Below are 16,568 nucleotides of genomic sequence, written 5' to 3'. Positions count from 1 at the left end.
GGCCCTGAAAAAAGTGAGTTATGACTGCTTTTCACACTTATGACCATTGCAATATCCCCATGGTCATGTGATCAAAATTCAAATGCTTGGTAATTGGCTCATATTTATGACGGTTGCAGCGTTTTATTATGTGATCTCCTTTTGAGAACCTTCTGACAAGCAAAGTTAATGGGGAAGCCAGATTCACTTAACAACGGGGTTCCTAATTTAAAAATGGCAGCAATTCACTTAACAATTATGGTAAGAAAGGTCATAAAATTGGGCAAAATTCAGTTGGCAAATGTCTCACTTAGTAGCAGAAATTTGGGGCTCAATTGTGGTCGTAAGTCAAGGACTGCCTGTACTGGCATCCACTATAGGTTTTTGGAGGACTCAAGACAGAACAGTCTGGCCGAAATAATTGTCATTCAGGAATCAGCAACAGTGTCTTCTAAACAGTAGATGTTTGGGACTATAGATGCTGTGATCTTTTGCTGTTAGCCAAAGGTGTTAGATGTAGGACCTCTGAAGGACATCACCTTATCTTCTCTAAAGATTGACTAAACAAAGACCCAACCTCTGGTACTGGGCTTGATGAATATTTTTGGAAAATTCCAAATCTAGCACCCTTTTCCTTTCTGGCAGCTTCGACGTTGCTACACGCCTAGTATTGTTCTCATAGGATCTGTTGTTTGTATTGCTAACTCTGATCTCATTACTCATTACAACAGCCCTGTAAAGTTGAACAAGGATATTTATGCCTAGTCGGCAAATATTATTTTTTGACATGAATACAGACAGCTGCCTGGTAGAACAACAAAATAATAGACCCATTGTTATTATTATATCAGTGAAAGGGTCTCAGTGAATTCATGAGGCCTGAAGTGAATGCTTGAACTGTAGGCATCCATGTTCCAGAAACTTTTCAGTGCTTTGATCCCATAAAGCAGGGGGTCTCCAACCTTGGCAATTTTAAGACTTGGGGACTTCAACTCCCAGAATTCCTCAGCCAGCTTTGCTGGCTGAGGAATTCTGGGAGTTGAAGTCCCCAAATCTTAAAGTTGCCAAGGTTGGAGACCCCCTGCCATAAACTAATTCTTCCCCATCAATTCTTTTGACAGAAAGAAGAAGGGAGATCCTAATATCTCCATTTTATGCTAAAACGATTTTAAAATGGCTCATTTTGTTTCCTTTTTCTTTCTTTCCTGGTTCACGTTCTCCTTCGGACACACACACACACACACACACACTCAAATGCGCACCACAGAGTCTCCCAAATATTTCCTTCGCGGGACACTTGCTGCTGTGCAAAGAAACTCGGATCCCTGCAGGAAACTGGGGAAGGGGGAGTTAGAAGAGAGGCAATTCCAACGTGGGCTGGGCTTCCTGGGGTGGGAAAGCAGCTTTCGTTTTTCTTCTTCGGCTTTAGGGATTTTCCATCTCGGAATTTCCACGGAACGCTCTTTCTCCCACAGTCCCACTCCCCCTCTCCGTCCCCTCCTGCCCTCCTCCCCCGCCCCTTCTCTTTATAAAAGGAACGAGATGGGGGTCCGGCATACACCGATTTCTCTTCCACGGTTACAGTGGGTCCACCTTGGAGTTCCTGGGCAAGGCGATTTCGGGACTGTCCTTTTTGAACCCGCTCAAGTTTTGCGTCCTCCGGACCCAAGTCGTCGCGGCCAATGGCACGAGTGACTTCAGCACTGTTTTCGCTACTCCTGACATTCACAACGGGTGAGTTTGGAGTTTGTTGCTGGTGTTCTGGAGAGAAAAGGGGCCTTGTTTTGCATTATTAAGCGCCTGAAAAATGATGATGATGATGATAATGATGATAAACAGAGATTGTTCCAAGATAAGATAGATAGATAACTCTAACTCTAGATAGATAGATAGAGAGAGAGAGTTATCTATCTATCTATCTAGTTAGAGTTAGAGATAATTAGATAATAGATAGATAGATAGATAGATAGATAGATAGATAGATAGATAGATAGATAGAGTTAGAATTAAATTCTAACTATCTATCATCTATCTATCTCTAACTATAAGATAGATAGATAGATAATAGATAGATAGATAGATAGATGATAGATAGATAGAGTTAGAGTTAAATTCTAACTCTATCTATCATCTATATATCTAACTATAAGATAGATAGATAGATAGATAATAGATAGATAGATAGATGATAGATAGATAGAGAGAGAGAGTTATCTATCTATCTAGTTAGAGTTAGAGATAATTAGATAATAGATAGATAGATAGATAGATAGATAGATAGATAGATAGAGTTAGAGTTAAATTCTAACTCTATCTATCATCTATCTATCTCTAACTATAAGATAGATAGATAGATAGATAATAGATAGATAGATGATAGATAGAGTTAGAATTAAATTCTAACTCTATCTATCTCTAACTATAAGATAGATAGATAGATAGATAGATAGATAGATAGATAGATAGATAGATAGATGATAGATAGATGATAGATAGATTACAGAGGTTGGGTAATTTTAATGTATGGTGGTCAGTGTACATTCAAAGTGACAATAAAGTTATTCCAAGTCTAAGTGATTTTATAAATGTCCTTATATTTTTTTTATGTGTAAAGAGATTTTTTTTTTTAAAAAAAAAATGAGGATGCAATTTTAGTAGACTTACAGCAAGGAAATCCCACTGACTGGTATTGGATTTCCTTGCAAATAAACAGCCATAATTATACCTTGTGCTGTTGGCAGACGCACATCCACATGGATTCAGAAATAATACTGCAGGCTTATGAATGTTAACTTCAATATAGCAACCAGTGAATTCAGAAGACTTCTTCCTGAGTAAGAGTGCGTTGATGGGATTGTCATTCGAAAACCTTAATTTGTGGGTGATGCAGTCTTCTAATACATTAAGTGGAAGCTTAATTATATATTAACTCTATCTAATGATATACTTAAGCAAGTGCCTATTAAATTAAACTCTTACTCTTTAGGACTCTAAATTGAGCAATATTTAGATTGTAAGGTCAGTGGTAGGCAGTTCAAACTAATTGTGCTGAGACCTTGAACTTTAGGCTGTAAGGCAGGCCTATTTCCATATACAATATGTGTGCATTGGAATTAGATCTTCATCTACTTCATTTAGACACCAATCATAACTGAAACTGATCAGACTCAATAGTATGATATTATAATTGTGTGCACATATTAGAAATATTAAGTTCCACTGAATCCAATAGATCTTTCAAATCAATGGTTATAAGATTGCAATTTTGGGCATGTTATTAATTTTTCAGCCTGGGCCCAGAATGTGAGATTAGTATCACCATGACTACACATCCGGATAACAATCCCTAGTCGCTTTCTTCTGTATGCTGCGTCAGAGTCTGGATTACGTTACTGATTCCACATTGAAATAGATGATATTTGTTGCTTTAATGCTGGTTTGTAACTGTAAAGTCAAACATTCAAACACGAGTCTAATCACAACAGTGTTATGGAAATAGAAATCTTATTACTATTGCAAGATATTTTTGATAGACATTTAAATATTATATTGGAATAAAAAATATTTATTCCATTCCATTTAGGTACTACCCAGCTCCAAACCAGCTCTGGGTGGCCGAGTTTATATTAAGCAATTATTATACTAGCTATATTTTTGTTGACCATGACATTGTCAGTTAATGCTTTTTATTTTGACACCTACTTATATACAGTTCCACTCTGTTTTTGTTGGGTGTCTAGAAGCAGGTTTTTGAAAATTGAGTTTGGCTTATTTGGATAAATGCTTGGTTATAAACAGCAAGAAGATAAATATTTATCTGTACACTGCACCCATATGCATATATCCTGAATGTTCTTCCTTCTCTCTTGTTTCAGCTGAAGAATTTGGAATAGAGGACATTGTGCCAGATCACAGAGTTGTTGCACAAATTGGACACAAGCTTGCCCTAAGCTGTCGCACAACCGATTGTGAATCCCCGTACTTCTCCTGGAGAACCCAATTAGACTATCCATTAGGTGGGAAACTGAGCACTCAAGGAAAGAGTTCAGTTTTAACTATACAGTCTGTTGGATTTCAGCATGAGCACCAATATGTCTGCACTGCTGGTTGCAAGCTGGGTGAACCATCCAAAGAAAAAGCAGTCATGGTGGACATTTACTGTAAGTACCTAAACTGTAATAAGATGCAGTGTATCTAATTCTCATAGCATACTTGTAGTTTCCACATATATGTAATTTAAGTATCTAATTGCTCCTTGGGTAGGAATGGTTCTTGCAGATTGTTTGAACTTTTCCTTAAAGACTGTGTTAGAAGGGAGTTAGATGCTGAATATATATATATATAAGAGTAAAAGAAGGGCCAGATTGGTCTAATGGTTAAGGCACCAGGCTAGAAAGTGGGAGACCATGAGTTTTAATCTTGCCTTAGCCATTAAAACCAGCAGGGAGACCTTAGCCAATCACCAGGAGACGGTGAGTTCTAGTCCTGTCTTAGGTATGAAAGCCAGCTGGGTGACCTTAGGCCAGTCACTCTCTCTCAGCGCAATTCACCTCACAGGGTTGTTGTAGTAGGGAAAATAGGTGAAGGAGGAAGATGTGTTGGATATGTTTGTTGCCTTGAGTTATGTGTAAAAACAATAAAGGTGGGATACAAAGAAATAATAAGTAAAATTATATTTAACAGAACTGAAGTGCACTGTCGGTCTGAATCCATAAAGACATGATACAACCAAAGCCAGCCATAATCATAATTTCAACTGTTACAATGCTGATGCAGACAACACAAAAAAACCCTAGGTTTTCAAGAACTTATGAAAGGCAAGGATAGTCAAGGTAGTGGCCATCCATATCTTGGTATGTGTGTGTATAAATGTGTGTCTGCACACACCATTCCGGAAAGCATGTGCTAGGACAGATCAACTGTATTCCATCAGATGACACTGCTCAGATGAACCTTCAGCAGGTCAACCTTATCACAACTTATGGGACAGATGGAAACAATTGGAGAATTTGGGAGTATTTGTGCCCATTGTATTTGGGCCTGTTGTAATTTAAATTCTGAAGCTGTTTTTCAGGTCATTACTTCCTAATAATCCTGGAGGCCAGGTCCATAGACAATAAAAATGTTGTGGAGGGCATACCCCAAAAAAGAAGACAGTCTGTATGACAAGGGCTTGGGTGTTACGCTTTTCTATAAAAATCTATGAAGTCTGAATGCTCTTAAACTGGAAAACAATGCAGTGTATTTACTCTTAACATATTAGCAATAGCACTTAGATTGTATATACCGCTTCACAGTGCTTTACAGTCCTCTCTAAGCGGTTTACAGAGTCAGCACGCTGCCCCCAACAATCTGGGTCCTCATTTTACCGACTTCAGAAGGATGGAAGGCTGAGTCAACTTTGAGCCGGTCAGGATCGGTCTGCTGACAGTCAGCAGAATTAGCCGGCAATACTGCATTCTAATAGATTAGCTCATTTTGCCAGTGCACTAAATTAAAATTGTCTATTGAAATGGGGTAGCAGCATACTGGAACTGGAGCCAGGGTCCTCTTTTCTCCTCCCTGGTTATGGGTCTTTTGAAGGTTTTCATGTGTTGAGACGCTGTATAGAGTGTTGGTTCATTCAGAGTTTACATATCAGGCAACAGTAATGTAAAATCTTCTGCCATGATATTGGTTCAGATTAGGGATGGGCTTAAAATTTTTTAGCAAGGTGTTCTCTGCCTGGTTGCTGGGTGGGCTCAGCCTAGTCTGGGAGGGGTCGTTTTTGCCCCTCTGGGCTCCGGAGGCTTTCCTCAAGCCTCCGGGAATGTAAAAACGGCCTACCCAGGCTCCAGAGGCTCCCTGGAGATTTCCGGCCTTCCTGAACTTCTGGTAGGCCTGTTTTTCGTCCTTCCTGAGCATCCACATGCACCCTGCACTTACCTGGATCCAAAACGGGCCACATGGGGACTCCTGGGAGGGGCGGGCGGGATGGGAGGGGCCAGCCAGGAGTGGGATTTAGGGGTTCTCTGAACTGCACAGAATCTTAGCTAGAGGTTCTCCCAAACCCCTGCGAACCCCCAGCAGCCCACCCTTGGTTCAGATGCCATCATTTGGGAAGCAGTTTGTATCCAAAACATGAGGACTAAGTAGTTGTGAACAGAGAGTTGACAGTTTTAGCTGCTAACAACCTGCTTCTGATATGGTTTCTTCTTTTAGCATTCCCCAGCGATCCAGTTATTGAGCTCAAAAGCCCTCTCATTCTTGGGCAACCTGCTTCTGTTACCTGTCGTGTCCCCAAGGTCTATCCTTCTGAGCAGTTGATGATTACTTTGATAAAAGGAAAATTAACTTCTGAAAAAGAGTTTTTTCAAGACCCTCATACAAAATCATTAGAGACCAAGAACTTGAAGATGGATTTTATTCCTACCAAGGAAGATTTTGGGAAAGAGATTATATGCAGAGCTGAGCTGCTTTTAGAGGACATGGCTCTGAAGCCCAGGCAGTCTACGCATGTGATGGAAATAAATTGTAAGTATGTTGATGGAATAAAGATTCAAGCATAGGTTATGTTCATGTTAAGGTTGCCTCCCCTTGCAATAGGCTGAACTAGTTTTTTGAGGACGTTAAGAAGGCATCTTAAGCAGGTGTGGGCTTCAAAAATTTTAGCAAGGGATTCTCTGCCCGGTTGCTGGGTGGATGTGGCCATGGTGGGTGTGGCCTAGTCGGCCTTCTGCACCACAGCGGGGGGTGGGTGTTTTTTCCCTCCCCGGGCTCCAGAGGCTTTCCTTGAGCCTCCAGAAGGGTGAAAACAGCCTCCCCAGGCTCCGGAGGCCCTCTGGAGGCTAGAAATGGGCTCATTTCCAGCCTTCCCAAACTTCCGGTAGGCCCATTTTTTGCCCTCCCCGAGCCTCTGCGTGCACCCTGCACTTACCTGCATCCAAAATGGGCCACGTGGGGACTCCAGGGAGGGGTGGGGTGGGGTGAGGTAGGAGGGATCAGCCAGGAGTGGAATTTGGGGGTTCTCTGAACTGCACAGTAAAATAGTAAATGTAAGTAGAACCCACCCCTGCCTGCAAACCCCAAGCAGCCTACCCCTGAACTTAAGACGATTGGTGCAAGACAAGTCAAATGAGCAGTTCTGGTATATGCTTTCATTTTAGTATACTGTTTAAAGTGCTTTCCCCATCTGTTTAATATTTGTACTTTAAACATTTTTAATAGAGGGAAAAAATCCATCAGTGAATAAACAGCTATGCATTTTTTTATATTCACCAGATGATTCTCAAACCCGTCCCCATTTGGGGCACTCATTGCGACCTTCAATTTACAGTTTACTAATTTAACTTGGCTATCCTTTGCTTTCTTTAAGATGGCCCGCGGAATACTCAAATCGTGGCATTTCCAGGCAACACCATACTAGAAGGAGAAGCACTGATACTTACCTGCTCGACTGAAAGTCATCCTCAGGCTAGTTTTGTCTGGAAAAAGCAGCTTCCTGATGGACTTACCCAGAATATTATGGGAAAGTACAACCTCTCTATCCCAAATCCTCAGGCCTCTGACTCTGGAACCTATATCTGTGAAGTCACCAATGAAGTTACAAGTGTAGTGGAGAGAAGATCGCTACATATTTCTGTACAAGGTATAAAACTGCTGGGAATGTAAAAGACCACATTCTGAATGCACTTACAGATTGTGTCCTCACTACTACTGGCCTTGCAAAGCATGGGTTTCACCTTTCCATCTGTTACAATTCTGTATCACCAGTCCTGTTATAGCCAGTCTGGTTTTAATTATGAAGGGTCTGATTATGAAGGGTCTGATAATAGCAACTTATTTAATATTGCAAGAGAAAGATATTCATTGGTCAGCCTATTTTTATTCACGGAACCCTTATTATAGATAAAACAAAAATCATTTGCAAATCAGAGTTTGGGATCCCTAGATTTAATGCACTAATAAATTTTACAATATTTGTTGTGGGTCCTTTTGAGAGCCTTTAATAACAGTAATACACTACATAATAGGAGAGCGTGTGGTCATTAAGTCCATTTCTAAATGTCCTAGCTGCATTTAGAAAGCTTCCCTGTTTAGAATCCGATTGTAAAGAGGGAGAATTAAGGCAGAGATGACAAGACTATCCTCCTTCACTCAAGTGACTGCAGTGTTAATGTTAAATATTCTCTAGCTAAAGCCTGGATATCAAATATTTTACATTCAAATAAGCACAAAAACTAATATATAAAGTTTTTTTTAAATCTCAGGTGCTTGAGCATTCATATTGAAAATATTCAGCATTAACACTCATATACAGGGGTGGGCTTCTGGGGGTTCGCAGGGGTTCGGGAGAACCTCTAGCTAAGATTCTGTGCAGTTTGGAGAACCCCCAAATCCCACTCCTGGCTGGGCCCGCCCACCCCGCCCCACCCCTCCCAGGAGTCCCCACGTGGCCCGTTATGGATGTAAGTAAATGCAGGGCGTGCGCAGAGGCTTGGAGAGGGCGAAAAATGGGCCTCAGGAGCCTGGGGAGGCCATTTTCACCCTTCCGGAGGCTCAAAGAAAACCTCCAGAGCCCAGGGAGGGCAAAAATCCCCCCCGCTGTGGTGCAGGAGTCCAACTAGGCCACACCCATCATGGCCACGCCCACCCAGCAAACGGGCAGAGAACTCCTTGCTAAAATTTTTGAAGCCCACCCCTGCTCATATATACTATCATCACATAATTTGATTTTATGTCAAGAATAGACTACCTTCTTTAAACAATTATTAACAGAAGTACATATTTTCATTTCTTTCTTTAGCTTCAGTCTTTTCAACAGCCGCTTCAACATTAAGCACCCAATCTGAAACAACAGCATTCACCACTTCATCTGAAACAACAGCATTCACCACCCCATCTGAAACAACAGCATTAACCACCCCATCTGAAACAACAGTATTCACCACCCCATCTGAAACAACAGCATTAACCACCCCATCTGAAACAACAACATCTTTTACATCAGATGCATCATCAGAAACTACAACATCGGTTACATCTCGTGCAACACTGAAAACTTTTGTGTCTGCTACATCAGAAATAGCAACACCGGAGTTGATTACAATGTCTGCATCAGATACAGCACCAAAAATAATTACCTCTGTGACATCACATGCAGCACTGAAAAACAATACAGTTGTGTACCTGGCGGGTGTTTCTGATGATGACAGAAATAACACAGAAGAGATCATCGTAATTGGTATGTATTTTTCAATCTTTGAACCACATAACCATAATACACTAATTGCATTGCCTTAACACTCCATGCTTATTGTGTAACAAGTCTCCAAAAGATAAGCGGGATCAGCTCTTCCTTTCCCTTGCTAGGATTCTTGTAGTCTTAAAAGACATTGCTTAGACAGCAAACTAGCTGTTGTACAGGTAGTCCTTGATTTACAATCACAATTGAACCCAAAATTTCTGTTGCTAAGCAGAATTAAGTGGATTTTACCCCATTTTATGAACTTTCTTTGCCCCATTTGTTAAGTGAATCCCTGCAATTGTTAAATTAGTAACCCGGTTGTATTTTACTCTTTTGCTAACTAAAGTTGGTTAATTTTCCATATTAATCTGTATGGAATCTTTCCCCAAACTGATATTGGAACTTTAATTCCCAGAATTCTCCAGACAGCATGGCTACTGTAGAGTATTCTGCATGTTGAGAACAATGCATTTGGAAACTTACAAGATTTAGGAAAGGTGTTTTAGGGGATTGTTGGCAATGATATTATCCCCCCCCCCCAAAAAAAAATGTGTACTTCTGTATCAGGACCATCTGTCCATGAATGTGACATGGTATAAAGATTGCTATAAAGGGGACTGAAATTTGTATGATTTGTGAACAGAATGCCAGCCCTAGAAGAGAAGGAAGTAATGTTAAATCCAGAAATAGATAAACAGTTGGTAGTGAAACTTTCAGAGTGTTGCCAATGGGAATTGTTGTCACGTTATATTCATTTTTCCCCGTTTGTTTCATTTTCAGCCAGAGTTGAAGAGCTGGATTACGCAATTCCTGTAATCATTGTCGTTTCTTGTTTAGCCACAGTAGCAGGTCCTGCAGCTGCCATATTTATTTACATTTTTAGAAAGATGAAAATAAATGGATCCTACAGTCTTGCAGACTCACTTAAACCAAACATATAAGTCCATTAACTGGAAGTAATTAGAACAGTTTTGCAAGTTTATCAACTTGATGATACTGGATCTTGCTCAGAATCTTTGTTGATCTTTCTCATCGAAACTCAACGTGAGAGGAATTGAGCTGATGTGCTTTGGAAAGGATGCAAACCAAAATTAGGCCTTTTCATGAAAACCAGTCTCTTGGGTCAAGACTCTTTCTCCACTTAGTGTCTCCATTCAGTGTGTGATTTGTGACTAATCACTTGGACTAATCTATAGATATGTCTCTGAACCAGCAGACCCCAACTTTTTGGGCACCAGAGACCGGTTCTATGGAGAGAAGTTTTTCCACGGACCGGAAGGGACGTGATTTCGTGCGTTGCCTGCATTCCATGCATGAGGCTTCCCTTGTTTGCACAGCCTAGTTTCTGGCATGCCACAGCCCAGTGCCCATCCATGGACCTGGAGTTGGGGACCCCTGCTCTAAACTATGTTTTCATTTTACAATACCAACTTCCATGTGCAATTCAAGCCAAATGAAACCTGCCTTCCTTTTGGTAGTGCCAGATTAACTTTCATGCTTACCTACATACTCAACAAAGTAGTTACTTATGAGAATAAAGTGAAGTGCAATAGGGTGGGCTAGCCAGAGATCCTTCTACAGTAGATGCAAGTCATGCAATATGAACAGTTGATCAATAGAAGAGAAGTAGCGTTGCACAATATTGTAGCACTGATTATGTTACCTACGTAGTTAGGTAATGAAATGTCTGCAACAAAACAAGCTCACAGAGCATCAAGGACCCCACATGAACAGCTTTGTGAATATAAAAAGGACTATTTGCCAGCTTTGGGAAAGATATTTCTTTCCCATAAAGCTCCACTTCCAGCCATTCCTGGATCCATGAGCTTTCGCCACCATTTTACTTCAACAGTTAAACCTCTCTGCTTCCATGCAAAGTGACATGCTACATAGATATTTAATTTTGTTTTCTTTATTGCTCTTGTATTTTGGTGTGGGGACTCTGTGGCTGCAGGCAATTCTCAACAAAGCAGTGATTTTTGCCCTCTGTTCTTGAAGATGGGTCATTTCCACACTGTTTTTGAAAGATTGGACAGTAGAAATGTATGTAAATATGATGTAAGATTTATTATATATTTCTTGTAAATAATGTATCATATTCTGACCATATGTATTATGCAGAGGTGGGATACAATTGGATAAATCTAAAATAGATGTATGTATTTTGTATGTAGTGCTTTTAACCTGCAAGTAGCAAATGCAAAATTATTCACTGATACTTGTGGATAATTACCTGATATTCTAAAGGTGTTCTTTTCAGAAGGGGCTTAATCCTGGTGGAACTAAGCATTTTAAAGACCTGTTTAAAGACGCTGACAGATGTTCATAGAATAGAAATGTCCCATTAACTAGTTCTAGATATCTGAATAAAATGGAAAATACAATCTTATGTACATTTAAAGTAGGCCGTGGATCTCATTGCAGAGCTAAAACTCTAGAATAGAATAGAATTCTTTATTGGCCAAGTGTGATTGGACACGCTAAGAATTTGTCTTGGTGCAAAGCTTTGACGTTATTAGCTATATTATGAAAGGAATAATTTGTACACTAATTTGACAAAATTGCATTTTAAGTTTTATTCCAAGGTTATAAGCTGATTTTTTAAATATATATATATGTGTATGTGTGTGTGTGCATACAGTTAATATCTCGGTATTATTAATATATTAATATTAATATATTTATATTATTATAAATATATACGATATTATATTAAATATTATACTATATTATATATTAAATATTATACTATATTAACTGTACACACATATATACCCATGAAAACTTACATAGACAAATATATATATATATCTCCCACCCACCTGGTTCAGGTTTTGGTACTTTTCAAAGCTTGTACAGTATTATTTAAATTTGTTTTTAGCAATGCAATGTTCTCCTGTGAAACTGAATGTTTATATTGACATCTATGAATTTTCTCTTGTTTGGGTAGAGAGTAAAATAGCCCAAATGCTATAGTTAATCAATGTACAATTGAATTGTAAATAAAAGTGCTTTTCTGATTTTATAAGCATTGCTGGTAACTCTTGATTTTCCTTGTTATCATCAGTAAGCTACAACTCAATAGAACATCCTTTCTCTAGAAAAAAAAGAGATAATGGGCAATGACATAGATGTCGCCATGGGTATCTTCAGGGAGAACAAAAGAAGTCAAATGATGAAATGGGTGATGATATCATTATGCCAATGTGACTTGCACCAAATGTTTAAACATGAGTACATAAGGATAACATTTGCATAAGGATGTTACCATGTGTGTTTTATCATTTGGGCATTTTTGTGGTTTGCTGTAGATGATGCTGAATGAAATACATATAGTATCTACTGTATTATCTTACAGCTTAACAATTCAGTGATCGTATCAGTGTCACTGAAATTAAACCCAAGGATAGACTTTGAGCAATAGCAGTGTGGAGTTAAACTGAATATAAGGGGGATTCACACTCAACAGAGGATCAGGAAATCTTCTTTTCAAGAAACAAAGTCAATTTAGCCAGTATTGGCGCATTATTAAATATTAGCAAGCCCAGTTAAATCTCAGTGTAACATTACCATTTGTAGAGAGGAAAGATCCATTTGGATTGTTTCTCTTAGATATAAAGATGTTATGTTAGGCCAATAGTAAACATTCTGTTCCAAAAAGAATAGGAAATTTTTCTCATGACAGGCTGATCTGTTGCAATGTCACATTTTGAACTGATTACTACCAGTCCAAATATAAGAGATAGTTTTAAAAAAGAGCATGTAAAAAAGAGCAACTCTTATTGTTTCACACAAATCCTTTCAGAAATTACAAAGGTATTCAGGTACATGTATAGTTAAGTACATTATGTTTTGCTATCAATTTTTATGGCTACTCCTACCGAGGAAATACATATTGAAAAATGCAATATTAATATCTCTCTTCATTTGGTTCTGAGCTACATTTCTCTATGGTAAATAGAAAATTAACACTGGGGAACCTTCTTGGGCAGTGGAAATGTAGGAAACTTCCAATATTGCATTGTATCTTCCCTCTTCTTTTGCCATTAGTATGTTAATTAGGGGTTGGTGGCCAATAACATCTGGAAAGCCACATGTGGCCCAATTGTTTATGGAGCTTTTCATGTACAACTCTTCAATCTCTGGCAGAATTTGACAGAGTCTTGCTATTGTATTCATTTGCAAGTCTCTTGTGACTTCTACTATTTTTTCCATTTTTTAAATCAAACAAAAATCAGTTAAATAAAAAAGGAAGAATGAACAACTATAGTGTCAATAGGTATCTTTCTGAAAGCATCCTAGCATAACTAAAAGGTGAGCATGTTTTATATGAAGTAAATTTAAGAGTCCTGCTATGAGATGTCCTTCTTTCTCCCCTCTTTAGCTCATGTAATCACTGCATGGTTCAATATATATTTAGTTACGTAGTAATTTATTAGATTTTTTATACCACCTTTTATTACTTTATAAGTAACTCATGGCAGCTAACATATCTAATGCTCTTTTCTCCTCCTATTTTCCCTATAACAACAATCATGTGAGGTGAGTTAGTCTGAGAGAACATGAGTGGCCCAAGTTCATCGAGCTAGCTTTGTACCTAAGGCTGGATTGGAACTCACAGTCTCCTGGTTTCTAGCCCGGTGCCTTAATCATTACATCAAACTTTCATATGTCATTTGATCCCTGAAATGAGATAAATTGAATGAGCATGTTGTACAGACACAGTCCTTGATTAGTGTGGAAAATATTACAGAATTGTTCTATCAGTGGGAGAGAGACAGAGTCACTCAGAGTACAGTGCTTTTTAAATGTGCAAGGGGATGCACCAAAAGGGACCCTCCAAAGTACAATCTGGGTATCCCAAAGGTGCTTTTTCAAGAGATAATTGGACTTTCTGGAGAAAGTCCAGTTGCCTCTTGAAAAAACTCCTTTGGGCCAACCATGACCTGGATGACTGAGAATCTCCATAGACATACTGTTTGGGTACTTGACATGTCAGTCAAGCCTTTAAACTAATTGAAGTTTGATCCTAGTTTCTCATGTACTCTGGCTTATTAAGCTATTGAGATCAACACCAAAAGCAATTGGGAAAAGATTGCATCAGTACAGAATGAAATGAAGAGAAGGAGGGAATCATTTGGACAATTGTCCTGCACTTCAAACTTGACTGTCCCTAGTCAGCAAATTGAGTGTTTTTCCAATGAGAACTTCACTGGAACCACTTTGGTCTAGTGGTTAAGGTGCTGGCCTAGAAACAAGAAGCTTGCGAGTTCTAGTCCAAGCTGGGTGACCTTGAGCCAGTCAGCCTTTCTCAGCTCAACCTGTCACAGCGTTGTTGTTGTGAGGAAAAGAGGAGAAGGAAGGAGTATGTTGAATGTTCCCACTTTAAATTACATATAAACCAATAAAGGCAGGATAAAAATCTAATAAATAAATAAATAAATGTAGCTAGGTTTTCTACTCTTGCAGCTTCCACCATGCCCGGGACAATCGTTTTGCTGCCTATGAGTAAGGATTTAATATCTCCTATATGTTGATGCTAAGTATCAAATACTTGCCAACATTTACAGAATATGTGTTCTTCTATGAGCTATGCAAATAAAAAGGTATCAATAAAATGTAAAGAGGAAAAATGGGAGGAGGAAAAATGTGAAGAGTCTAGGAGGAAAAATGTGAAGAGTCAGTGATAATATATTTATTCTCTATCCTCGATCCTTTGCTTTCCAGTAGTTTTCCTAAAGCCTTCTATAAACCTCAGTAGATTTATTGATGCATCCAGGAAAGCTATTTTTGGGGTCATTGTGAGATGTTCTTTTGCAGAACATTTAGGAGGCAGTTACTGGAAGGAAGGTTCTGGTTAGATGTTAAAAGATATCTTCCTAAGCCAACAAACAATTTGACAGTGGAACTAATTAACCAAGAGGCGGCAGTTTCCTTCTCTGAATGCATTCAAAGAATGTATGGACAGCCTTCAATTAAATAAGCTTCAATTTGGATTCTTCCACTGAGAAATAGATTCTGTCAACAAGAGAATTTAAACTCATTTAGTTTAAATGGGACCCATGATGGCAAATCTATGACATACGTGCCACATGTGGCGCACGGAGCCATATCTGTGGCACACTGTGAGCTGTGTTGCCCTAGCTCAGCTCCAGTGTGCACGTGCGTGCTGGCCAGCTGATTTTCGGGCCTTCTGGGCTCACCGGAAATCCAGAAACGAGCTGTTTCTGGCCTCCATAGGGTTTCTGGGGGGAGGGAGGCCATTTTCGCCCTCCCCAGGCTCCAAGAAAGCCTCTGGAGCCTGGGGAGGGTGAAAAACGGGCCTACTGGGCCGACCGTGCCATCGCGTGCCAAAAGTGGGGGGAGCGTAGGTGGGTCGCACGTGCATACACGGGGGGAGGGCGGGGCACATTGAATTATGGGTGTGGGCACGCTTGTGCATGACCCCTCCGTGCTCCCCCATTTTTGGCATACAACAGCAAAAAGGTTAGCCATCACTGATTTAGACCATTTAGACTCTAGTGGTCTAAGACAGCATTTGTCAACCTTGGCGACTTTAAGATGTGTGGACTTCAATTCCCAGAATACCCATGTCCACACATCTTAAAGTTGCCAAGGTTGAGAAACACTGATTTGAATGATTGAGTCCACCATAATTTGAAACCTGTCACTTTTTCAGTGCAATATGCAAGAAGCCATAAATAGTGACACACAACATGTTTGGATTACTCCATCCCTGTCACAAATGGTATAAAGTTAGTAGCTGGTTGATAGAAGTCTCTTCTGCTTTATTGAGATACATTCTGATTAAGGGTAAGATCTAGCTGGTTAAGGTGCAACTTTAGATGGAGGAGTGGATGGAACAAATCTTCAGGGTTGTCAATGCCCTGCTTTGCCACAAAGGAGAAGTCATTATGAGCGTCCTTCTTGTATCTTTTGGAAGACGAGACATACCTTCACACCAGTTGTTATAAGTCAGATCTGTACAGGTGATAAAACAGTCCCTGTTTTGCTCATCCTTTGTTCCTGATGATATGGCATCAGGAGTGAGGAAATAACAACATATCAATTCTATAATAGCAATAGCACTTAGACTTATATACTGCTTCACAGTGCTTTACAGTCTTCTCTAAGCGGTTTACAGAGTCAGCATATTGGGTCCTCATTTTACCCACCTCAGAAGGATGGAAGGCTCAGTCAACCTTGAGCTTGGTGAGACTTGAACTGCCGAACTGCTGGCAGTCGGCAGTCAGCAGAATTACCCTGCAATACCCCAATCTAACCACTGCGCCACCACAGCTGTTAATTCCTAATTCCCTAATCCTCCAATTCCCAGTAAAAGACAAGATTACAGTCCAAGAAG

General features: G+C 39.6%; 1 protein-coding gene across 1 annotated transcript; it reads left to right on the top strand.

Annotated features, from left to right (window-relative positions):
• The first annotated feature begins 1,539 nt into the window (after positions 1-1,539).
• On the top strand, positions 1,540-10,286 carry VCAM1 (vascular cell adhesion molecule 1). The gene is made up of 6 exons (XM_060690058.2): positions 1,540-1,713; positions 3,855-4,139; positions 6,181-6,492; positions 7,334-7,606; positions 8,765-9,202; positions 9,986-10,286. Exons 1-6 carry the CDS (start codon positions 1,662-1,664, stop codon positions 10,144-10,146), a joined length of 1,521 nt encoding a protein of 506 aa, XP_060546041.2. The 5' UTR covers positions 1,540-1,661; the 3' UTR covers positions 10,147-10,286.
• The last annotated feature ends 6,282 nt before the right edge of the window (positions 10,287-16,568 follow it).

Source organism: Pantherophis guttatus, chromosome 3, assembly GCF_059756535.1.
Source record: "Pantherophis guttatus breed Tessera chromosome 3, ASM5975653v1, whole genome shotgun sequence".
Classification (NCBI taxonomy): domain Eukaryota; kingdom Metazoa; phylum Chordata; class Lepidosauria; order Squamata; family Colubridae; genus Pantherophis; species Pantherophis guttatus.
The sequence above is the reverse complement of the archived record's forward strand: the minus strand, read 5'-3'. Positions and strand labels throughout refer to the sequence as shown.